The following is a 27,257-nucleotide window of genomic DNA, read 5'->3' on the forward strand; positions in this document are numbered from 1 at the left end:
AGGAGCCCCTGCCGAGCACTGCTTTGTGCGGGCTCCCACCCGCAGGGCAACACAGACAGGTTCTTCTCTGATGCTCCCTCTACACACCAGCTAATCCCCGGGACTTGTCAGGTGTCCCTCCTCAGCACTCAAGTGCTTTTTTCACTGTTATTACATCCAAGCAGCAGGGTTGAAACACAGTTTTGAGTGAGCTACCTTTCAACAGCATTAGTGATGCACTAACCGCTCAACACATTCAATGTCTACCATAAGCAGCCCAGGATCCTACTGCGGACAGGTCATCTTCGCTATACTGATCAGTTGGCAGTTATTGAGTACTGTGCTTGCTCTGCAAGGGTCCAAATACTGAGGTTGCTTTTTCATTCTGGGATTGCCCCCGGGACATGGCCCGCCTGGGGGCCTCATTAAAATGAAGCACGGGAGTCTGCACTTCATTTAAAAAAAATGTTTAGTGGGATTCGCAACCCCCAACGTCAATTCCGCCGAAACTATTTAAAAAATCTATATTTTTGGCCCTAGGGGTCCTTGTGGGACCCCCTGAGCAGGCCTAGGGGGTCAGGGTGTTTCTACCCTGCTTCCTTTTCTTCTTTTTTAACTTCTTTTTCACTGTTTTCTTGTAACTCAGGTCTACTTCCTGGTTTGGAGTGTTAGCAGCCAATCAGAGAGAAGCTTGTGCCTGGGAGGGTTCGTGAACCCTCCACGGTGCTCAGATATATAAATGTTTTCTTTCTTTAATTTTTCAGCAACTACTCAACGGATCTACACCATTTAACAAAAAGGGCTCTTTCTGAACGAAGGACTAACTTTTCGCCAAATTTGATGTAATTCTGTTTAGCAGTTTGGGCTCTAGCTTTGTCTAAAGTATCCTATGGAAATTTACATGGGGAAAACGTGTTTTGGGACCCCCTTTTTTCTCGGCCCCCACTTGAAGAATCACCCCAAAACGTTCAAGACAGGAGCTGACCGGAACGCTACACTAGTTTTGAAAAATTCGCAAAGCTTCGTGAAACGACGCAAAAGTTATTTGGGAAAAAAAAACGCTTTTTGAATAGCAACAAGGTCCTAATTAAAACTACCTACTGGTGACTGCCAGTAGGTACTATATATAAATATATATATATATTCACTTAAAATACCATAGGTTTCACACATGTTATAGTTAGCTGGACATTTCCCTCATAAAAAAACAATGAAATTCCCCCGTTATAGTTAGTGCAGGCAACTATAACTCACGCGACCGCAATCCTCTGCTGATGACGTCAGATATTACATCACTGTATTTAGACACCTATTTACCCATGTCTTCTTCCATTAATCTTTAGCTATACATATATTACAAATATTTATTTTTCAGAAAGACACATATGTAATCAGTGATGTAATATCTGACGTCATCAGCAGAGGATTGCGGTCGCGTGAGTTATAGTTGCCTGCACTAACTATAACGGGGGAATTTCATTGTTTTTTTACGAGGGAAATGTCCAGCTAACTATAACATGTGTGAAACCTATGGTTTTTCAAGTGAATTTGCAAGGTTTTTTAAATGCTAATTCCTAAATATAACGGTTGTGAAACCTATGGTTTTTTAAGTGAATTTGTACGGTTTTTTAAATGCTAAGTTATGTATTTATTATTATTATTTTTTTTTCAGGTTTTTCACCGTGTGCGCTTCGCGCACTGTGCGTGCGCTGTGGGCGCTCGGTGCGCTTCGCGCACCGAGCACCCACAATGCGTTGTGCGTGCCGTGCGCACACGGTGCGCGTACCCCGCGCTTTTTGTCAAAAAAATAAATGTTTTTTTCACCCTTGGGGGTCCTTCAGTGACCCCCTGACACAGGCTAGGGGGTCAGGAACTGTCCACCCTACCCCCTTTTCACGTTCTCCACCTTTGTTTTTCACTGCCTCAGACTGCGAGAGACAAAATGGCGGCCGACACTTCCTGATTTCGACCGATTCGAATGTTTACTGACATCTAACAACCAATCAGAATTGCGCTCGCGCCCGTCACTGTGCGCGCACCTTGCGCGCACGGTGCGCGCCTATAGATATATATGTACTTTTAACTGAAATTTTCTCAGGAACTACTGAACAGATTGACTCCAGATATTCAAAAGGCACATCCCTGACCTGAGGACTACCTCTCTGCCAAATTTCAAGTAATTCTGTTCAGCCGTTCGGGCTGTACCTTGGACTAAAGGTCCCTATGGAAAAATGCATGGGGAAAACGCGTTTTGGGACCCCCCTTTTTTCTCGGCCCCCGCTTGACTAATCACCCCGAGACTTTCAGGGTAGGAGCGGAGCAGAGCGCCCCACCTATTTTGAAAAATTCGCGAGGATTCGTCAACCGGCGCCAAAGTTATTCAAAATAGAATTTTCAGATTTCCTATGGAAACACGGTCCTAACTATAACTATCTACTGGCGACCGCCTAGTAGATAATATATATATATATATATATATATATATATATATATATATATATATATATATATATATATATATATATATATATATATATATATATATAGTATTTATATGTATTACCTACGGGGGACTCGGGGTCATCCGTAAGTAGTTATAGTTAGGACATAGAGCCTGATTATAAGTTTGGCTGTCTTACCACCATACTGCCACCGCTGCAGTCTCCTGCCCGCCGTATCAGGATGTTCTTGCTGGGCCAGCAGCTGTGTTTTTGATGGCAGGGAATATTTTTTCATATGTGTTGATGTATTTGGGTATATTTTGGTTGCACAAGTGTTAAATGTACACAAATGCATGACATATGAAAAAATACCTACTACCACTACTTTCCTATTGCTGTGGTCCGGATCATATGTGCCCAGTCCAGTCAATGGATACATACTGAAAAACTGACTTACCTGGACTTCGGCACCAACAGGGTCATTTTCTTTGGGGTGAAGATGCTGCTGTGAAAGGGAGCCCTGGAGGAAGGGAGCCGTGTGGGAGACTGAAGAGAAGAAAATGAAATGGGTGAGTATGCACCCCAATTCCTTCGATTCTGCCAACTCAAAGCAGGCAGTCTTCCTGCCATGGTCGGCTCGACAGAAAACCAACTCGTAATTCCGATGGTGGTGAGCTTGTCAAAACCACCCTCAAACAGCTGCTTTCACCCAACCGCCGGCAAGGCAGACGATGAATGGCTGGTGGTGGCAGCAGTGCTCTGGCAGTCCTTCGTTCTACAAACCGCCAACATCTTAATATGGGGGCAGACCGCCAACTAGGTAGCGGGGTTTCCGGGTTCAATGGCAGTTCCCTTACAGTCAAACTCAAAATGAGACCCTTAGTTTCCATAAGAAAAGCGCTTTTTGACTTGCCTATATATTTAGTGCCATTTGATGAATATTCACGATTTGTTTTTAAAGTCCACCAGTGATTCTCGTTGGGTATGGTAAGTTTGGGGGTGATCTGTCAAGCGGAGGCTGAGAGAAAGTAGGGGTCACAAAAGTGCACTTCACATGTTAATTCCAATAGGTATTTTGACCACGACTACAACCCAAACCACTGAACGGAATTACACCAACTTTGGCAGAAAGGTATCTCTTGGTCAATAAGGGGCCTTTTTGTTTTTTTGTGTAAATCTGTTCAGTAGATTAATTGAAAGGAAACCAAATTTGTATCTCTAGGGAAGCGACCGCTCAGCGAATCCCCCTATCTCGTGCAGAGATCTGATTGGGTGCCACCACTTCCATCAGAAAGTGCTGGCAGCCATCTTAGGACTCGTAATTAGCCAAGTCCCAAGCAAAGAGCTTACAAAAAGAGAAGGGGCTGGGTAGGAATACCCATATACCCTAGGTCTGATGCTGGGGCCCGTCAGGAATAAATAACTTCATTTCTTTACATTTTTGCAGTGAAACTTGTGATAGATTCATGAATTAACAGGATAGTGCTCCGGGCAGGCCAGTTCCTGGTAGTTAGTGGCAATGCAAAATTAAAAGGAGGGGGGCAAATGGGGGCCTCCTCCTAAGGCTCCTTTGTGCCCCAGAGGCCACCATCTCCGCTGTTTTTTTTTATAACAAGTACACTGGCTAGATGCGGCCCATGTGGGTGGCTACTGTACGTGTATGCACCCCTTTTATTCTTCCATGTAGGCTGTTTGCTGTGCATATGAATATACTCCTTTCTCTCCCGTGAATGGCATCAGTGTGCGTGCTTTGCTTGTAATCCTTTCTCCCAAAGGAAGTTTTAGCTGTGCTAGCCATTTTTTTTCCTCCCAAGTAAGTTGTTACTGTGTGTGCCCATGAATTCCTTTCTCTCTCACAAAATGAGGCTTCATATTACCTTCATTGCACTGACGCACAACGGTGATTGGCAGTGTAGCTAAGGACCCAGCACAGCCTCTCTTGCAGACCCATACTGTGAGGGAGCACAGGGCCTGGGGACGGAGAAACAACATTTTTGGAAATAGTCTCTGATTGAGAACGGTGCCTCATCTCATGCTGTTACCCCAGATAGCCTACAGGCTGAAGCTTCTGCCTCCAGATACAAAGAGAAGGATCTTATGCTGTAAGGTAGGACATTTATCGCTTTTCTTTTCTGTGCTCCACCTTTGTTAACACATAGACAAAGGCATGTTACAAGTCATCATGCAAAAAGATAAAGAAGGGAACTCCTTTAAGAACAGTGCATCCCACTGGAGTCTTTCAGAGGCAGGTAAGTGGGGTTGTAAAATTCTTTCCTATAGGCTACACAAGGACCTTCCCAGACAGACCCGTTTTTGTTATTTGTTTCTTGGAGTCCTTAGTAAAAAATTGGTGATGGCACCACAGACATCCATACTTTGTTCATGCCCAGGAAACATTTCTTACTTCCAACTTCATTCAGACTGTCTAAGAATGCAGAGCCTGCTCATCTCCCATAAGACACCGACAGCTGAGGCTCCAGTCTGCAGTGTCCAGTGTCTAACTTCACCCCTCCCCCACCAAACTGTGCAAGTTAAGAGGGTTCATGGGGCTCATAATAATGGTGCATTTGAGATAGTGAAGCTCATTTACATTCAGCGCACATTACAGACTGAATGGTCTTTGGTGCCTTAGCAAAACGTTTTAGTATGACAAAACAGGTCACGTTCTATCACTTCAGAAGAGCAGAGATTATAGGATACTGGAGATAATAAATGGTGGGTAGCCGCAGCGCTTGCAAGATGTTTTATGGCCTTGAGGCACTGAACACAGAAGGTTTTATTGTCATCAATTTCAAATATAGTCAGTTCATTGGCTTCCGAAGCTTACTTGGCTTTTTGGGATTAGTCCTGAAACTGTAGATTGGACATGGGTTTGGGCACCCAATCCGCAACCCAATGACATGCCTCCTGATCTAAGAAGGCTTCAGAAAAGTAGCCACTGCAAATGGCACGGGTGTTTGTGCTAATACAATGTATTCATCTGATTCTGTAAATGTTCTGCTTTGAGCTATTTTTAGCAAAAGGGCCTTTGTGTTGATGTCTAGTTTCCCAAGTGAAAGATCGGAACATACACATAGTTTCAGATTTTTGAGGTAGGATTAAAAGGAGACTCTCTGGGGAATTGAAGGCTGTAACTCCACTACAGGTCAGGCGGGAGACGAGGATGGGCAGACGCAGACTGCCCCTCCTAATGAGATTCAGGATGGCTGCCTTCATGACTGCAAATGGAATTGTCAGCGACAGGTAGGACACGCACTGCAGTGGGAGGGTTCCATCCAGCGGCTAAATTGTAAGAAACAATAGAAGTACAGATGTACTTTCACACAGGATGCTGTACAAACACACACCTACATGCCGTCGAAGCAAATTCACAATTATTTTCCTGCCATTAAAATTGCCCATACCTGCAAAAACAGGAGGACTGTGGCAGCTACTTTTCCTGATAAGGAAAGGGAAATTTCACTACATTTACATTTCAAATGTCTTCCAGGCTGCGCTTCAGAACCAGCATTTGTGTAGTGATGCCCCTCACAGCAGGGCAGTCTCCAGACTGGATTGCTCACAATAGAGGCACAAAGAGGTGTGGCGGCTCTGCACTGAAGTGTAATTAAGGTAGACAAAGGCTTGGGGGCGTGGCCGGCCGAGCAGCAAGATGGACGCTCTTTGAGAGTCTCTGCTGGCCGCAAAATAATTCTTCACAATCCTAATAAACTGGGAGCCTAAAACTGCCCTGGATGTAAAGCTTACATCAGCAACAAAGGCCGGAACCGGCTGCGGCACGTATAATTGAGGAGCAACTGCACAATTGTCTGTAATCAGAGCGCAACCCCCGACCGGCCTACGCAGTCAGAAGAAATAGGCAGATGCGTTGCCGCTATGACGCCAAATTCGAAAGGGTAAATTTGCCAACAAGGGATTTTGTTTAGAGCGAACAAATTATTTGAAAATTTCAGAGAACTAAATCAATGAGGGTGTTAAGATAAAGTAACACCACTATGGAATCAATCGACTGATCTAAACATCAGTAATTAATGTTAACAACACACACGGGGGTTCTTTCTGTGATTTAAACACAATGATCTTTATATTTTCATCAAGAATAAAAAGGAGTACAAATGAAACATAGGTTAGAGCAATATTCCATGAAAACAGGGGACGAGATTAAGTCCACATTTCATCAAACAAACACATCTATTCCTACTTAGTTTGAACAGAGACAGAACTCTTTGTTGAGCATATGGTCTACTGTACATAACAAATAAACTGGAAGTAGATGGTAAAGTCGACGTTTCGCCAAATGCTGAAATAAGCAGAGATAACCCATGCTCTTCTATACCCGGCAAAACTAAAAATAATGCACAAGGGTTCAGTGCACCATTTTAAAGACGCAAAATCATCCATGAAGTACGCAAAACATGTTGGGGGCCAGAAGAAAGTGACCAGAGCAGCTGTGGCTGCATCACCTGATGTCAGAATTAGTGATAATGACTGAATCGTGTAGCCTGGCACCGCCAGGTATTGCTAAATTGTCACTAACTTGCTATAAATCTAATTCTGCTATTGCTCAGTTGCAAATATCTCTAAAATGTTAGAATAATGTATAGTCGGCCACTAGCCGGTACTGCCATTTACATTTTGCGTTGTTATATTGCAGGTAGGCTCTCAAACACCTGTGCAGCCACCCCGCTGCAATGCGGGGTTGTACGCTGGTGCATCTATACCTCAAGGGAGATCTCCCATTGAAGTTCGCAGGGCCCTTGATTGGGGATCCTACTTTAGTTTAAAAGATGGGGGGTCGTATACTCAACCTGTTTGGGGGGTTGTTGTTTGCAGACGTAGGGATGGTAATGTTAATAAAGTTATACAGGACAGTAAGAAAATGATAATTAAATCTAGAGTAGGAATCCAGTAGAGGATAAATACAAGCTTGAATTTTACACTGGGTTCACCGTTTCATATACCACTAGGTCACATCAACAAGAATCGTTATTGTAACTACCCAGAGACAATAGGCACACTAGATTCTTCACCTAATGCTAAAGCCGCTCATCCATGACGACCCTTAATCTACTTACTTGGAACATCAGAGGAGTAAATAACCACCGTAAAATCAGACTGGTACCCGCTTACTTGACAAGACACAACATAGATATATGCTTTATACAAGAAACGCACTTAAGCAGCATTACGCAAACTAAGCTAGATAACAAGTGCTGGAGCTCAATCAACTCTTCTATCTATTCTAACTTTGCTAGAGGGATGTCCATATTGATCCGACTTGGCAAATATTGGACACATACAGACCCAGAGGGCAGATATGTGGTCCTGGGTGGGAGGCTACGTGTGACAAAAGTTACACTCACTGCTATATATGGCCCAAATGTTGCCTCGCCAGATTTCTTTCAAACTGTGTGGGCTAAAATCACCCTGGTAGGACATGACACAGTCATATGGGGCAGAGACTTCAACGCTCTAATAGATAACCATATGGACATGAGGGGAGGGGCTCGCAGACTACACCCAAGATCTAACGAGACACTTAACGCCATAATAACAGAGGGACATTTATTAGATATTTAGAGACTCAGGCATCCGGATACATCTAAGGGCACATGTATATCAGCACATCATAATGCCTGGTCATGCTTAGACTACTGGTTGGTGTCACCAGACATAGCAGCTTGGACGACAGAGGTCAGACACCTATCCCGAACCTTGTCGGATCACGCTCCTGTCTTGTTGCGACTGACCATGCGCGAGGGTCTCCCAAAGGTTAATAATTGGAGATTCCCTTCTCATGCGCTAACTGATACCATCTTCAGGGAACAAATCATAGGGGATATAGAAGATTATTTCGACACAAACGCAGAAACGGTGCAATTCCAAGCTCCTTTATGGGAGGCCTTCAAGCGGTTATATGAGGGCAGTGTATTTCCAGACAGGCTGGGATATTGAAATCAATTAGGCTGACCATCCAAAAACTAGAATCTAACATAAGAATGCTGGAACTACAGTATTACAGAACGGGAGAACTAAAACTCCTGAGAGACATTAGGGAGCTAATTTCTGAATACGAAGCGGAGGCACCCAGAGAGGTGAAATTTTGGGGGAAATATGCACAGGCTAGATGATATGGCGAGGGAGACAGACCCAGTAAAACTCTAGCTCATATGCTGTGCCCACCTGGTAATGCTATGTTCATATCCGAGATACTGGATGATAACCACAATGAGGTCAGAGGCCCACAAAAATTTGAGACCAAGTTACAAAATTCGACACCACATTATATTCCTCCGCCTCACGTACAATACCGGTGGAGGTGCTGACCTATTTAGATTCAATTGAGCTTCTGTGGTTGAGCAAGCGGCACTGGGCCTACCTGGATGAGCCTTACACTGTACAAGATGTAAAACAAGTAATAAACAGCCTGCCCTCGGATAAAGCCCCGGGGTCGGACAGCCTCACAGCTGCATTCTATAAAAGCTACGTAGACCTGTTAGCCCCCCAGCTCCTGACGCTGTAAGGACAAGTGCAGGAAACTAGGATTCTACCCCCCACAATTAGAGAAGCAATCATATTATTACTACTCAAGCCAAGGAAATCGCCCACTGAAAGAGCCTCATATCACCCTCTATCTTTAATTAATACCAATACCAAATGTATGCTAAATTATTGGCAAACAGAATGCAGCCCCTACCTCCCTGGATCTTCAGTCCCGATCAATCGGGCTTCATCCCAGGTAGAGCTACAGATCACAATCTACGCACCTTTTTCTCAGTACTGCATTATTTAAATCCCCAAACACAAGCCTTGGTGGTGCTTTTAGATGCCACCAAGGCCTTTGACTCGCTAGAGTGGCAATATATTTTTACTATATTAGCAAGATTAGGATTTAGCCCAACATACATTAACCAGATCAAATTACTGTATACAAGTCCCTCTGCTAGACTTAGATTAAATGGATTGGTCGCTTCGAAGATACCAATCACCCGAGGTACACAACAGGGCTGCCCCTTGTCCCCCCTGTTGTTTGCAACCGCTATGGAGCAATTAGCTGCTAGATTGATGCAGCACCACGAGGACAGGGGACTGGGTTTCTCCACCAGGGGAATCATCGTATCACTATACTCAGATGATATCACAATGTTTATTATTGACCTGCAGACAATTTAAACCCAGTGCTGTGGAAAATCCTAAAATTTGGGGGACTAGCAGGTATACAAATAAATTGGACAAAGTCGGTTCTATTCACACTCACGAGAAACACCAAGCCCTGTCAAACGGAGTACCCTCTGAAATGGGCTGAAGGACCTGTTTGATATTTGGGAATATGGCTGAGCAGCGATATTCAAGAACAGTGTGTCATGAACTGTGGCAGGGCAGTGACATGGCTAGAGGGCTTACTTGGAATAGACTACCTTTGTCTTTGGCCGGCCGTATAGCAATAGCTAAAATTGTTATTTTGCCTACATTTTTATATCTATTTATAAATATTCCACTTACACTAACACAGGCTTTCTTCAAGACACTTTAGTCCCTATTAACGTCATTGATCTGAGTTGGAAAACAAGCTTGGGTCTCATGTGAACTACTGATGCTTCTCCTGACACAGGGAGGTCTGAAGGCATCAACCATTCCGTCATATACATAGTGCGCCCAAGCTCAGTTCCTCCATTATTGGGTCCACCCTGTACCGTTTCAGCCTAATTTTGCAGTTGAGCAAGATAAAGCTGCACCCACGCCACTATCAGTTGCTATATGCCAGCCATATAGAAGACCACATAATTAGATTGACACAGTTGAGTCACTAAGATGGGGCTGGGAAGGTCTGGGAAACAGAGCCAAATTAGAGGTCCTATATGCACCCTTCATACCGGTGGTGCATAACCGATGTATCCCCCCAGTGGAGGACCAGTAAGTGTGGTGCTGGGGTGTGGGCTAGGGATAAACACACATTTGCAGATCTATATCCTGAGAATACATTTCACCCCTTACTGGCAAAACAAGAATAGTTATTTCTATATCATCTAATATACAAGGCCTGCCAACAAGCAAACACCACCTTCCTAAGGCCCCCACCTAAGCTACATGCACTTGAACATTTGCTGACTGGCCCAACTCCACTCAAACTTATCACAAGATTTTATAGCAACATGCAAAACACTGCTCTGGTACTGTTTCCAAAAGCACTGATGGAATGGAACATTGAAATAAATCCTCCAAACTCAGAAGAGCAGTGGAAGTTCTGCTGCTCCCAACTACATGTGCTCTCTCTCAATTACAGGCTAAAGCTAATAAATTTTAAGTTCCTACATAGATTCTGTAGGACACCGATGGAGCTAAACTGCATGGGACTTAGGCCTGATGCTAGCTGTTGGAGATGCAGGGCTGAGTCGGTGTCTTTTCTGCATCTGGCCTGGAGTTGCCCACCTGTAGCAAAATACTGGGTTGATATCTACGGCATGATTGGGGAATCACTAGGAACTCTAATAGACCCTACACCTTTCACAGGCTTACTGGGATACGTGAAATATACTCCGGTGAGCACACGGAAACTACATGTAATGCTCCTACTCCTGGCAAGGAGACGAGTGGCTATGCACTGGGGGAAGACCAAGGCACCATCGATTAAAGCCTGGTTGCAGGACATTGCCTACTGCCAGACCCAACATGCCCTATATTGGGAACTTATGCCCCCTGCCTCAAGGCCAAAAGATATATTGGGTCCAATCCTGGAATGGATATGCACATAACAAACTGAAGATACTGATAGTACTGGTCCTGATATGGTGGAGTCAAGTACCTAAATTAACATTACTCTACACAAAAGGTCCTAAATAGCAAAATACACAAATGTTGCTTTTGTTGTGGTAGTTAAATAAAGCAAAATGTGTAAAAGCATAATCGTATAGACATGTATAATGTAAAGTGCAATAAAACTCGCTGGCTCGATCTCTTCTTCGACTTTCTGTCCTGTAAGTTAGTTGTTCTGTTGTTGTAAAGTTGTATCACATGCAGGTCACCTACTGACATTGATCAATATGTATGTTATCATTGTGTGTGCAAAAATGTGAATAAACAAATGTAAAACAAACTAAAGGTAGACAAATGCTTGGTTTCACCTAATCAATCAATCAAGAAATATGTAAATTGCACTACTCACCTTTGAGATGCTGGGGGGAGGGGTGATGCTACTGCTCGAATAGCCAGGTCTTGAGTAGCCTCCTGAAGGTTAGTAGGTCCTGGGTCTGCCGTAGGAGGATGGGGAGGGTGTTCCAGGTTTTGGCGGCGAGGTGGGAGAACGATCTGCCGCTGGTGGTCGCTCTTTGGATGCGGGGGACGGTGGTGAGGGCGAGGTCGGCGGAGCGGAGCTGGCGGTTAGGGGTGTAGAAGGTGAGTCGTCTGTTGAGGTATGCTGGTCAGGTGTTGTGGAGTGCCTTGTGTGCGTGGGTGAGGAGCTTGAAGGTGATCCTCTTGTTGACAGGAAGCCAGTGCAGGTCTATCAGCTGGGGTGCAATGTGGAAGTGGCGAGGGATGTCGAGGATCAGGTGTGCAGAGGCGTTCTGTATGCGTTGTAGTCATTTCAGGAGTTTATCCGAGGCTCCTGCATAGAGGGCGTTTCTGTAGTCCAGCCTGCTGCTGACGAGGGCCTGGGTGACCGTTCTTCTTGTTTCGGTGGGGATCCACATGTAGATCTTGCAGAGCATGCAGAGGGTGTTGAAGCAGGAGGATGAGACGGCGTTGACTTGCTTGGCCATGGAGAGTGTTGAGTCGAGGATAAACCCCAGGTTGCGTGCCTGGTCGGTGGGTCTTGGTGCTGCTCCCAGTGCGGTCAGCCACCAGGAGTCGTCCCAGGCTGAGGGGGTGGGGCCGAGGATGAGGACCTCCGTTTTGTCCGAGTTCACCTTCAGGGCCCCATTCAACCTGCAGCTCCACCCCTACTCACCTACAGCATCTTCAAAAAGGACAGTGCTTCAGAAGTTTAACCAGCAGCCATTTGCTAACAAAAGTGTTCATTAAATTTGTAAAGGGAGCCGTTTCATCGCCCCCTCACTCATACCAGTATTTGCATTCCCTGCCCTCCAGCCATTGTAATGCAGGTAATACACTTCCACTCTTTGGGAAGCTATTCTCATCTTCCATATCGTGCCAATGCAAATCAGAGGTATTTAAATGTATCCAACTCTGCTGTATAATTAATACTCTGATTCGAACCTGTGGATGAAAGGAAGGATGTCTTTTTCAATGTGTACATTATTTCCAAGGTATTTTCTCGAAATATGCATCCAGCCATTATCTTTCACTTTTCAATTTCAGCCCTTGAGCTCATAAACTGACCTGGCTGGATCATTTGTCTAGCAGTAGTGTAGCAACAAAGAGATGGTTTTACCTGCTTCTAGTACCTATTAAAAATTTCTGATATAGCACAATCTTCACAAGTAAATAATGTTGCTTCTTTATACATCCTTGCATCCTCAAACAGCATGCTGTCTCAAAAATATTCACTACAGTCCTTGAATCCGGCATTTAAAAACTTCCTTTGATTAAAATTCTGTTTGCCGCCTCTCCTTTTTTATTCTCTCTTTCAAATGTCTCTCTTCATCCCTTCCAGGCTCTGCATGACTCCTCTGTCTCAGGACAACCTACTATGACAAATGCATGTTTGACTATTCTCTATTTCATCAAATTTCTCCCAACTCATTTACACGATCACAATCTTCCCTCCTTCTGCTGAAAGTCATACCTCTGCAACCTAATCATAATTAATCTCTTCTAACTCCTGCATTTAATCCCATCAACCATGTGCCACAGACCCATACAGCCATCACATACCTAATCACCGACCTATACAGCCACTCACACACACATACTCTCAAATGTTACAGGATACTGTTAGGAAATACATTTTTTTTTAAACCTTTGAAATTCAGTTGAAAAACAATGTTTACAGGGACATTATGGATAGGAAATAACATTTAACAATGCTTCAAAATTCACTTATAAAATCAAAGATTGAAGTGTTGTTATAGTTAGAAAATAGAATTTAAAAAACCTTAGAAATTCAGTAAAAGAAAAAAGTTACTGGGACTTTATACTTAGGCTCAGATGTTACACGCAAAACACCATGGATATTCAGCATTTATAGTTACCTGAGCTAACTATAACGTATGCCCCCGCACTGCACTTCTTATGATCTCGCCTAGTACATCACTCATGACATGATCAGTGACATCACTGATGACATCTCAAATGACATCACTGCTGGCATCATCTAGTGAGTGTAAGTGTTTTGTTAACATTTCTGAAACTTAAAGATAAATACTAATCTACCCTATACGTTAAATTACTATACTCTCTCTACTACTGATGAGTAATACTATTTCTAAAGTGTCATCTGAGTGGCTGTGTGACTGTATCACTGTGTGAGTGGATGTCTGAGTGGCTGTATAGGCATGTGAGTGGGTGTGTACCTGGCTGCATGGCTCTGTCAGTTGATGTGTGAGTGGTATCCATTGTTGTTTTAAAATATGTTCCTACAGTGATGCTACATTTCCTAGGGTGTCCTTATGAGAAAAACAGTTGGAACACAGCGGCCTCAGCCACGTGTGTTCTGACATTGCAAGCCCTACCATGCTTGCCTTAACCACACATATGACTTGACAGCGCATATGCCTTAACCACGCATATGCGTGGTCAAGTTGCTGGCTAGCTGGCCGAAGAGCAGGAAGCAGGAAGAGGAAGGATTGCAAGGCGGTGAGGTAAGTGGGGTTTTGGGGTGGTGGTAGTTTGTAGGGGATGGGGGTAGTTATGGGGGCTAGGATAGTTTTGGGGGCTTGGGGGTCTGGTAGTTTTCAGGGCTGGGGGGTCATGAGTTTTAGGGCTCAGGGTAGGGGACATAAAAGGGAATGTTTATAGGCTGGGGGGCCGTTGGGCTGGTGCAGGGGGCAGGCGGGGGTAGGTTTTAGGTGGTAGGACTGGTTTTAGGGCTCAGGGAGGGTGGCTGGTTTTGGAGTACTTTTTAGGTGGCTGGGTTTTAGGGCTGAGGCCAGGGGACAGGAAAGGGGCAGTTTACAGTTCGAGGGGGCAGTTGGGCAAGGGACAGGGGGAGGTGGGGAAGGTTTAACAGGGTGGGGATGTTTTTAGGACTCAAGAAGGGGGCTGGGGTTGGAGTAGTATTTTGAGGAATAGGGGTTGAATTTTAAGGATCAGGATAGACGTCAGGGTTGTTTATATGCCTGGGATGGATAGATTAGACGGTAGTGGGCAATTTTTAGGGATTAGGGGAGAGGGACAGGAGTGTGATCTTTACCACACATGTCCCTTTACCAGTCATGTATTTACCATAAAATTGCGTGGTTAAGGCATGCGTGGTAAAGGCATGTGTCGTAAAGACACGGTCATGGTTAAGACCGCGTGGTAAGGCATGAGTTGTATAGGCATGCGATGTTCCATCACACAAACTCCATATGGACACTTTTTCCTGAAGACTGGTACACCAATGCAATTTCCCTTTCCGGGAAACTGGTTTTAGACATCTGTTTGCATCACTTACTAGCAGGTGTGATCTCCACCTACCAGTATGAAATAATTACCTCTTATCCCATGCTCTTCTGCCTTTAATATCGTATTACTCTTTTCAACTGATTGGCTCACTCAGAGAATTGACATAGATACAGGAATGGGATGACACAGTGTGCATATATATGTACGGTATAGTCACACCTTTAGTTATGAACTTGAGCAGTAGCTTATTGATCTGCCATTAAGTGGTCTCAATACTCCTGAGCTTGAAACACAGAAACTTTGACTTTAACTAAAATCACAGGAATCACCACTAATGTAGTTTTATCTTTTTAATTTTGTAAACAAACACTGTTGTATTTAAACCACTATCCTTGTCATCAAACAAAGCTGATTTTTTGTAAAAGGGATGGTGACATCTTCTAAAACTAGTGGATAAAATGTCATGTAACAACCAAGAGTCGTGAAGCCCTATCTCAATGGAAATATGCTATCAACAGCCCCTACTCATAATTTTTGTACAATGAAAAGACATGAGTAATATAAATGTATAATTTATATGATATAGATGTATATATATTTTCCTTACTGTAGCTCCGGCTCCTATGTTCGTAACACCTTTCTAGAGGACAAATAGAGGACAGCATTAGTAGAGAGGAAGGTGTAATACTATAAAATATGATCCATTTATAGATCAAAAGCAATCCATATGTGAGACCAACAGTTTTCAGCAGGAGTTCCCCTTCACACTTCAACGATATAGAATCAGAGCTAAAGCTTACCACAAGTCCGGTTAGTGCATTTCCAATACCGCCCTGGGGAACAAATACACATCAGGTTAGCAGGGAATGAGACACATTGTTAAGTCTTCTGCAGGCAATATATGTTGGCGGGACTTTAGCAGTGACATACCTATCAAAGGTGCAGCAGACAGTAAGGTTGAGGGGGGTACCTTCAGATTTCCCAACAATCATGCTGGCATATCTTGTTAAAATACATTATGAGACGCAGAACAGGGGGGCTTAAGAGCCAATGGAAAGAGAGGATTGTTAGACGTACTTAAAACACAATAGGTTTCAAACTAACCAAGTTTTAGGGCAGAGACTAGAGACAGAGAGAGGGAGAATGTCAGTGTGTGTTTGTCAGTGTGGGCATGTAAAGATCCAGGCTTAAATTTGACAGTGACTTCACCATACCAGACTGAAAGCCTCTATACCCAATTATATACTACAAATACACCCCCCTCCTCCCCCCAAAGCTCCGCCCCTGGCAGCAGGTCCAAAGGATACTGAAAATTGTGAACAGTAGCAGCAGCATAGATTGTGACATAAATCTAAATATGATGTTTATATTGGTGAGGTGTAACGGCCTATTCTGCAGGGAAAAGAGAAAACAGCAATACTTGGAGGAGGGGGTGGAATATTGTAAAACATGATTGCATTATCAGTCAGAATCAATCAAATGGGGCTATCTGTTTCTTGCAGGCTCCCTCGCCTGTGCTCATTCAAGGTAATGCTTACCGCAACTCCACCTAACAAATTAGCAGCACCGCCCTGCAAGACAAAATAAAGAATAACTGAGCAGCTGGCTGATACACTGTAATGTCTGCTATCGGGAATCGGTGTGGGAGGGACTTTGGCAGAGGAATAGACATCAATGGGACAGCAGTTGCAGTGGCTTAAGGGGCCCAATGCATCTCAGACATGGCTGTTTTTACTAAACAATTGAGATTTTGGAGTTTGTTTTCAACCCTTGCATGTGGGCCCATGGCACCCTTTCTGCACCACTGGAATTTGGTATCTTATGGGCCCACACATGCATGTTGTGTTGCAGTAGAGTCAACATTGCAGTTATTGTATTTATGATGAAGAACAGTAGTGGCAGGGTAGATTGTGACACACTTCAAAACATGCAACAGATATGGTCAAATACAACTCAAGCATGGAAATATAATTTCTTCAAAATAATCCCTAATGCACCTATAGAATATGATTTAAATTTGTACCACGATTCCGGTGACCAAATGTTCCGCACCACCCTGGAGGAGGTAAAAAAGTCTGAATTAGAAGGGAGAACAAAACCTGTGTTGCAAAATTTCATTAAGTGCTGTAGGGTGGTCTGTCCTGTGAGAATCATATGTAGCAATGAGCATTTGTTTCACTGTGATTAACACTGCTCTATTAATTACCACAGAAAAATGACCGGAAAACAATTTTAGCAGAGAAGAATGTTGCTCACTCCAAAACATGAAGGATGACCACCTCTCAAGGCTCAGATGGAATTGTTTTTTGCACTGGCATAATTAGCAACATTTCATGTCATTTTTTATAATCAAATGTGAACTATTATGCCACATTGCATGATTACATGTTGTTAGGAAAATTTGCCATTTGTAGTAAATTTGGTTACTGTGAATGTGCAGGAAGAAATCGAATGACATAATGAAAGCAGTCTTTGTTTGCAGATTTTTGCACCATTTAATTTCCATCAGAGCAGAATGCATATTCCACTGATCTATGAACATATTTTAAATCAAAGTTGCATCCACCTGCTAAAGTTCAAACGCCACCCTTTGCAAGTAACATATCAGCATTGACAAAGTGAGAGTGACAAATTGCGAAACCTATCAGGAGATAGATACCATGTAAATGACAAGAGTGGGGTTTCTATATATTCAGCAGTGGTATTTACCTCTCTCTATGATCTTGGCCCAGTTATGGAGGCCTGTATTGGAGGATCAGGTATTTCTGTGAATGTGACACTTGAATGCGGACAAACCGTCATTTATGAGTAAAAATATTCACTTGTGCTCACGCATGGGGTTGCACATACTTAAATTCCTCCAGTGAGGCAGAATGTCCTGTAGGAATAACTCTGCTCATTAAGAAATGTTATGGTTAATCAAGGCCAAGGGGTTTCTACCAAATGAATGTCCTTGAAGCGTTGTGAGTACTCACAAACGTTTGGCAGGCACGTTCCCATTAGGAGATTTCTGATTGAAAACCACTGTTCCTCATGAAAAGTTGCAACTATTCTTTATATGTGAAAGTTTATGCAGGTGATTCATCGTGAGACTTTTCAGTCGCAGGCTCATGAAGCAGGGCTAACATTCTATGGTCCGACTACATGGGAGCAGATTTGCTACACTGACATTATATTATCTGTAAACAACTTCTTTTCTGAACGTAAATTCACATTTTGCAAAGAACAAAGGTGAGTTTTCAATGAAGAGGAATGTATTACACACCCATGCTCAACATAGGACTGCAAATACATTTCTGAAAGGGGCATGTTTAAATGTCAGGATATGAAGGCAACTCGTAAGCATAAACATACAAATGTATATTCTAGAGCTTGATGAATTCGGCGATTCTGACCATCACACACTTTTACATGAATGTGTAATGTAATAAGAAAAGTTAAGGGTTGTGTTTTCTAAATTTAAGTCTTAATAAAAGTGCTAGGACTGGACCAAAATGACCACATTATTGTCTGTTTAATTATTCCCTCACAAGCAGAATGCCCATACTGAATAATATGTAATGCAAAAGGTTGAGACTAATACAATGTTTTGCAAAAGCATGCAGTTTAATGCACTTTACATAATTGACTTTAAATAATAATGAAATCCTTATGCAAGCACCAAAATGAATGATGTGACTTCTAGACTTTTGTTCTCAGTATTGATGTGCGCATAACAGAGGACTTTGGGCCTAATTTAGAATTTGGCAAATGGTATAGTCTGTCACAAATGTGACCGATATCTTGCCTACCATATTACAAATGCCATTGAACATGCTGTACGATAGCCGACTGAAAAGGCAGTCCCTTCAGGATCTCCTGGTCTCTGGATCATCGTTCTGGCATGGATCACAATGCAGCCCCTCCATCTAGCCACGCATGTTCCGGAGTTGAGTGAGACTATCGCTCGATCTCCCATGGCAGACAGTGGAGCCCAGGATCATGGAATGGGGCATTACAGCAAGAACAATACAACAACAAAGGAGAGGGGTAATGCAGGAGACCACCATCTTGGCGGTGAAGCCCACTCCAGCGGGAGGGTGGTGTGCTTTGTGGCCCGGCCTGGGCTTGTCTGACGTGTGCTCCCGGGTCCGCTGATGTGCTCCCCCATGCCCAGTAACCAGTACATAGAAGGCTGCTGAGCACCATCGGGTGTTTAGGGAGGCTGCTGCTGATCTTTGGCCTTGTGACTCCGGGTCCAATGCCAATGCACTGCTGTGCCCAGCCAACTGGTACCAAGGACTCTATTTTGGCTGACATGGAGGCCCCAACACAGTGCCAAAGGTGAGCCGGTGTGCCGGTGGCCCCCTCTAACTTGGACATCCCTGCGACCCAAACCACTCTGACGCTACCCCTCCCACATCTCAAACCCCAGTCTATGTGCTGGGTTCAGCAAAACTGAAGCAAACTTCTGTACCCCCATCGACACCCTACAGGCCCCCGGGCATCTCTGCTGCTGCCTTGGAGAGGTTTTGGCAAACGGGACTACGGTTGTGAAAGACATCTGAACTTCACCAGCTCTAGGATTCCTCCAGGAATGCAGCCCATGAGTGCAACAGCCCCTAAAGGCCTGCCTGAATGTGCCCTTCAAGAACTCCAGCAATGGGCAGATCATGCTCTGTAAAAATGTGATATATATTTGTCCAACCCTAATCGCTTCAACTCTTCTTAAAATGTAATCATGGGTGAATTTGAATCTTGCATATATGTAACTGTAGTAGACATTTGTACTTACTACCATTATTACGTGAGTTTGGATTTTTTTGTTTCGTATATTTTATGTTATTCGAGTACTCTGAAGTCCTTATATAATGTAACTGATTCTATTGTAAAGCACTCTGACACCTTCGGGTAAAGTTTGAGCTATATAAAAACGCATAAATAAATCAATCAAATGTGACAGATATGTGACAGATATCCTTTCCTCTTATTACACGTGCCTTTGGATATAAAGTACTTGTAATAGGGTGGACAAGACATTAGTCACATTTGTGAAGCAGTAGCCTGGCCGCCGAACTCTAATTGAGGCCTTAACCACTAGAGTTGAGTTTAAAACTCATTGTACAGAATGGACAATATTGGAGAGACTTCGGAGCAGGTGGTCGATATTCCTCACTTTCTTAATAATAATTGCAGAGGTATATTTCTTACCATGTAAAATTGTTTTAAACCAATTATTCAACTGTACATAGTGTGCGTGTGTGTGTGTGGATGCATGTGTGTAGAGGGGTTCAAGGAGGGCTAGTACTCGGAGGTGTTGCAACGCATATAAGTGAGAGAGTTTGTGACAAATTATTTTTTAAATTAGAGACTGATCTTACCACAAGGCCTCCTGCTGCATTAAGAATGCCTCCCTTCAGGAAAGAAACAAGAAACAATTAAAGAGGGAAACCTTTCACCTCACCACACAGAAATATGAAACTGCATATGAATAGCATTTTCAGCATTAGAACCAGGCAAGTTTAGAACAATAATGGACAAAGACAATAGAATTAGAAGGTTTAAAGGACATTTTTACAAAATGATGACAATGTAAATGTCAACACGAAATGTTGGGATGTATACTTGTATTTTTAATGATGCTCATGTCTTCCTTCTCCATGGAGCTAAACTGGTAGAGATTCTAAAGAAGGATCCTAACACCATTGAAATATTGCATCCAAGCCCCTAAGCTTTCCTGCAATGATGCTGCCCAAAACATTCTACCAACTTGCAGGTATATTCACACCATATAATATCTGTAGGGGCAAACCCTATGTGTTTAAACAGACAGAACTAATATCATGTGGCAGTGTTGCTTTACTCTCTCTCTCTCTCTCTCTCTCTATCTCTGGGTATATATATATATACATATATACATGAATATATATATAGTTATGGGTTGTGGCCATGACAATACCTGCACTTTAACCTTTCTATGTTTCAATGATTTTCTTGGGAAAATATATAACATCTAATCTTTTTGGGAGGGTACAGCTCCCCCTCTCCCACCTCATTTGTTTTAACCCTCTCCATCTTTCTACCTATAATCGAGGAATGTGTGTGTGTGTGTGCATGTATATATATACATATATGTATATATATGAATATATATATGCAAAGAATGTAAAAATCAAAGGTTAAAGCTTAGTTACAGTTAAGAAAACTATATTTAACCTTTCTTTTCTATGTTCCAATGTTTTTGCAGTTTAACTTTTGTTAGTATAGAAACAAAAGATTAAATACAGTTTTCTCAACTGTAACTAAGCTTTAACCTTTGATATATATATATATATATATATATATATATATATATATATATATATACATATATATATATTCACTTAAAAAACCATAGGTTTCACACACGTTATAGTTAGGAATTAGCATTTAAAAAACCTTGCAAATTCACTTAAAAAACCATAGGTTTCACACAGGTTATAGTTAGGTGGACATTTCCCTCGTAAAAAACCAATGAAATTCCCCCGTTATAGTTAGTTCAGATAACTATAACTCGCACGCCCGCAATCCACTGCTGATGACGTCAGATATTACATCACTGATGACAAATGTGTCTTTCTGAAAAATAAATATTTGTAATATATGTATAGCTAAAGATTAATGGAAGAAGACATGGGTAAATAAGTGTCTAAATACAGTGATATAATATCTGGCGTCATCAGCAGTGGATTGCGGGCGTGCGAATTACAGTTATCTGAACTAACTATAACGGGGGAATTTTTCCGAGGGAAATGTCCACCTAACTATAACCTGTGTGAAACCTATAGTTTTTTAAGTGAATTTGCAAGGTTTTTTAAATGCTAATTCCTAACTATAACGTGTGTGAAACCTATGGTTTTTTAAGTGAATATATAAATATGTATATATATATATATATATTCACTGAAAAAACCATAGGTTTCACACACGTTATAGTTAGGAATTAGCATTTAAAAAACCTTGCAAATTCACTGAAAAAACCATAGGTTTCAGTCATGTTATAGTTAGCGGAAATTTTACTGATAAAAAACCAATGAAATTGCCCCGTTATAGTTAGTGCTGGCAACTATAACTCACGCGACCGCAATCCTCTGCTGATGCTAATACTGTATTTAGACACTTATTTGCCCATGTCTTCTTCCATACATTTTTAGCTATACATATATTAAAAATATTTTTTTTTATAAAGACACATATGTCATCAGCAGAAGATTGCGGTCGCGTGAGTTATAGTTGCCAGCACTAACTATAACGGGGCAATTTCATTGGTTTTTTTATCAGTAAAATTTCCGCTAACTATAACATGACTGAAACCTATGGTTTTTTCAGTGAATTTGCAAGGTTTTTTAAATGCTAATTCCTAACTATAACGTGTGTGAAACCTATGGTTTTTTCAGTGAATTTGTACGTTTTTTTAAATGCTAAGTTACTTTACGCCATTCGAGGCGTGCGCGCCCACTTAACGCAGTGCGTTCCGTGCACGGTTTTTATCAACTTTAATAAGCCCTGTACATTTGGCCACCAAAAGCACAGGGGGTGGGGTCAATGTGGATAGTGTTTTTTTTATTTCGATTTTATAATTTCATGTTGCCAAAATATAGTTTTTTTACTGATGTAATAAGCCCTGTACATTTGGTGGCCTACGGCCACCAAAAGCACAGGGGGTGGGGTAAGTGTGGATAGTGTTTTTTTTATTTCTATTTTTTACCGTACGCTTACGGTAAGCGTACGGTAAGCGTACTCGGCGAAATTGCCGAAAAAAAAATAAAACCGTTTTTGCTCTTGGGGGATGTTTGGGGACTCCCTCAACATGACTATGTGGGAGGGAGTTGTCAAAACAGCCCCGTAACATGTTTTTGGGCATCATGTTTGATAAATAACACTCAGTGCGAGAGACAAAATGGCGGACGCTGCTTCCTGGTTTCGGCCGATTCGAATGTTTACTAAGATCTAAGAGCCAATCAGAATCGCGCACGCGCACGCCACCGTACGCGTACGGTAAGCGTACGGTAAGCGTACCGTAAGCGGGCTCAGATATATATATTGATTTAAAGGCTATTTTCTCAGAATCTACTGAACAGATTTACACCAAACCTACAAAAGGCACTTCCTTGACATAGGGACTACCTCTCTGCCAAATTTCTAGTAATTCTGTTCAGCCGTTCGGGCTGTAGCTCTGTCTAAAGGTCCTATGGAAAAATGCATGGGAAAAACGCGTTTTGGGACCCCCCTTTTATCTCAGCCCCCGCTTGACGAATCCCCCCGAGACTTTCAGGGTAGGAGCGGAGCGTAGCGCCCCACCTATTTTGAGAAATTCGCGAGGATTCATCGACCGGCGCCAAAGTTATTCAAAATAGAATGTTGCGGATTTCCTATGGAAAAGGGGTCCTAACTATAACTACCTACTGGCGACCGCCAGTAGGTAATATATATATATATATATATATATATATATATATATATATATATATATATATATATATATATTCACTGAAAAAACCATAGGTTTCACACACGTTATAGTTAGGAATTAGCATTTAAAAAACCTTAGAAATTCAGTGAAAAAACCATAGGTTTCACACATGTTATAGTTAGCTGGACATTTTACTCGTAAAAAACCAATGAAATTGCCCCGTTATAGTTAGTTCAGCTAACTATAACTCGCGCGCCCGCAATGCACTGCTGATGACGTCACATATTACATCACTCATGACATGGTCAGTGACATCACTCATGACATCACTGATGACATCTCAAATGACATCACTGATGACATCACTGATGACATCATCCTTGTGATAGAGTGGCAGACCTCCTCTCACCTTAATATAAGCTTTGATACACACATTCAAAAATAGAGACTAAAAATTTCAAAACAATGGACATACCAATACCAGTTACAACAACCTCTTCAGTAATTCTAAGATCCACATACACATCCACTCATTCACCAACAGTCCTATACAGTCACTCATACATGTACTCACTCATCATATGTACTCATACATCTATACATCCTGTTACACAATGCCACTCATCCATAGAGTTACTCACACACATAGTCACTCATGCTAATAAAGAATCAAACATACATTTACTTGCATATACAGTTATACACACACCACCACACTTACTTCTACGGAAACTTACACATACTTAGTCTTTTAAACAATCACTTATAGAAACACATACTTATTCATACAGGAACTCTTTCAATCTCTCACTTTCACATATACTCACATATATACACCAATAGTCACATATACTAGTTTAAAACGTATGTAGTTACTCCTGAAGACACTATTGAGACAGTCATTCACTCACTAACACACCCATACACACACTCATCCACCCATACAGTCCTGCACACATGCTGTGTTCAACACATACAAACAGTGAGTCACTCATTCATGCACCGATGCACTACGTAATACCCCCCACCGAACCATGCAGACACTCAGACTGATACTCAAAAAAACAACTAATAACCTAAATAGGCACCCATGTAGCTACTCACCAACCCATGCAGCCACTTATACACAAAGTGAGAGACTGATACAGATATTTACATATTTAAACATTATTCACTAAGCCATGTATTCACTATGATACACTTAATCAGTCAGTTACACAATCAATTTTTCAAAAACAAATCATCCATTTAGACACTTATATACCCATTTATTCTTCCATCGACCATGAGATATACATATATAAAACATATTTAATTTTCAGAATAACACACATTCACTAGATGATGTCATCAGTGATGTCATCAGTGATGTCATTTGAGATGTCATCAGTGATGTCATGAGTGATGTCACTGACCATGTCATGAGTGATGTAATATGTGACGTCATCAGCAGTGCATTGCGGGCGCGCGAGTTATAGTTAGCTGAACTAACTATAACGGGGCAATTTCATTGGTTTTTTACGAGTAAAATGTCCAGCTAACTATAACATGTGTGAAACCTATGGTTTTTTCACTGAATTTCTAAGGTTTTTTAAATGCTAATTCCTAACTATAACGTGTGTGAAACCTATGGTTTTTTCAGTGAATTTCTAAGGTTTTTTAAATGCTAATTCCTAACTATAACGTGTGTGAAACCCATGGTTTTTTCAGTGAATTTGCAAGGTTTTTTAAATGCTAATTCCTAACTATAACGTGTGTGAAACCCATGGTTTTTTCAGTGAATTTGCAAGGTTTTTTAAATGCTATTTTTTTTTTATATTCTTCATTTTTTTCAAACATATTTTTATTTTAATTTTCTTATCTTTTATAAAGACTATGCTTTAATTTTTAAAATCCTTAAATATTTTTTTTATATATATTTTTTTAAAATAAACATGTAAAATTTATTTCCTGATTTTTATTTTTTTTTTTTTATAGTACGCGTACCGTAAGCTCACGGTAAGCGTACGGTTTACGCAACGTCCGTAATCTATCTACGCTGCTTGCGTATAGTTACGCACTTTGCGTAGCCGCGCGTACTGCGCGCGGGACGCGTGCGCGCTTACGCAACACGCGCACGTTACGCGGAAGTGCCGGGAAATGACTGTTATGCGCATGTGCGCAAGCGCGTGTCTTTTTTACGCGCACGCGTACTTTTTGCCGTAAGCGCACCGTAAGCGTACCGTAAGCGTACGGTAGGTCATGTGATCTTGAAACACAACTTTTGATTGGTTGAAACTACTTTCAGTTCTAGAACTCTCCTACACCACACCCATTCCCCTCATTTCTGCTTGTGATCCCTTGGGAGAAGGAGCTGGTTTGTCTTTGGGATACGATGGCAGAACAGCAGAGCTCTTCTGAGAGTGAGGCTAGCACCAGCAGCACTGTCTTGAGGCAGAGAGCGAGGAAAGTAAAACCTTCTTATGTTTGGGATTATTTTACTTTTCCAGAAGGCCAGCAAAAGGTGAATGCACCTTTAGTTACTTGCAAGCTGTGTAAGCGTGTACTTTCTAGAGGTAAACCTGACAAGAAGTATTCCTTTGGGAATCACACCATGATGAGGCACCTCAAGGATGTACACAAAAGGACACATGCACATCTTTTTGGAGGTAACTCTTCAGAAAGACGAGCCAGTACATCCACAGCAGCTCAGCCTGGACCATCACCTGCAGAGCTTACTCCTTCTTCTGCAGCTCAGGTGAGCCCTTCATCTGTGGGGGGAGAATCTCCTTTTGCTGGCCCTCTGGAAATGAACCCTCGATTTCGGAAGGTTGATATTCATTGCACATTTTGTAAAGCTCTAATTTGTTATAGGGAGACCAGTGTTTCCCTAGTGAATAACAAAATAGATCAGCACATTTGTAGCTTTGAATGATTTTCCCATGGTTCCTTTCCTCTGTCCCTGCATGAACACAACGGTTCTTTTAAGAGCCAACCTTATCTTTCATCTTTTTTTTACATTTTTTTTAAAAAACTTTTTTTTTTTTTTTTTTACCGTACGCGTACGGTAAGCGTACCTTTTTTTTTATTTTTTAAAAAAAACACTAAAAATCATTTATCACATTACAAGGTCCTTGAGAGACTACAATTATTACTATTGACTTACCTTACTTACTCAAAAAAATATTTATTCATTTGTTTTTTTAAAAAATAGTTTTTAAAATGGTTGTAGTTTACGAAAATTTTCTATATCGATCTGAAAAAAAAGAAAAAAGTATTAATATTTTTAAACCATTTTATAATACAGTACACATATTTACATTTTAAATTTCTGCCTATAATTCTTCTATGCACACAGAGTCATGTTTTCACATTAGTGCCAAAACGAAATTTCTTTGCCAATTTGAAAGCACACTTACTGCTCTTTTTTTTTCGGGCCAAGTGAAAATCTCTTTTACAGACTGACACATTATGAATCCACCATGTGTAACTACAACAAAAACAATTCCCATTTCTATTATTCATTTCTTAAGTTACCACATACATCCCCTCTCAAACTGTAAACTCACCTTTAAAATTAGTTAGTTGTGAAAGAAATGTGTCACTCAAACAGCAGATTATCAGAGCCAGGATCTCTGTTCTGTACACCTCTCTCCTCTCAGCAGAACCAGATAATGGCAAACTTTCCCTCTATTTTTCCACACATATACATGTAAGTTTCAAATCTCAGTGCTTCCCCCTTTTTTTCAAATGTAATGACACATTTCTATTGGTTGAAAACCAACCCTTTTCCAAAAGTACCCTGCCCCCAACTTGACTTCTGCCTAGTACCCTTCCCCCAACTTGACTTCTACCTGCTACCATAGCAACAGCTCATGGAACACTGCTGTGTGCAGTTAGGTCAGAAGTTCGACACACAATGT

General features: G+C 41.8%; 1 protein-coding gene across 3 annotated transcripts in view; it reads right to left on the minus strand.

The window, feature by feature from the left end:
• LOC146811199 (uncharacterized) overlaps positions 1–27,257 on the minus strand; it is a 175,940-nt gene that overhangs the window by 117,010 nt on the left and 31,673 nt on the right. For 2 of the 3 annotated variants that reach the window (XM_085618237.1, XM_085618238.1), the window contains exons 11-15: positions 20,285–20,317; positions 16,948–16,980; positions 16,463–16,495; positions 15,725–15,757; positions 15,532–15,564 (exon numbers count right to left, since the gene is read on the minus strand). In XM_085618237.1, coding sequence (XP_085474363.1) covers positions 15,532–15,564; positions 15,725–15,757; positions 16,463–16,495; positions 16,948–16,980; positions 20,285–20,317 — 165 coding nt within the window. The remainder of the gene's footprint in view (positions 1–15,531; positions 15,565–15,724; positions 15,758–16,462; positions 16,496–16,947; positions 16,981–20,284; positions 20,318–27,257) is intronic. The other variant, XM_085618239.1, reaches the window with a different exon arrangement.

The sequence above is a fragment of the Triturus cristatus genome, chromosome 7, assembly GCF_964204655.1.
Source record: "Triturus cristatus chromosome 7, aTriCri1.1, whole genome shotgun sequence".
In the NCBI taxonomy this organism is placed as follows: Eukaryota; Metazoa; Chordata; class Amphibia; order Caudata; family Salamandridae; genus Triturus; species Triturus cristatus.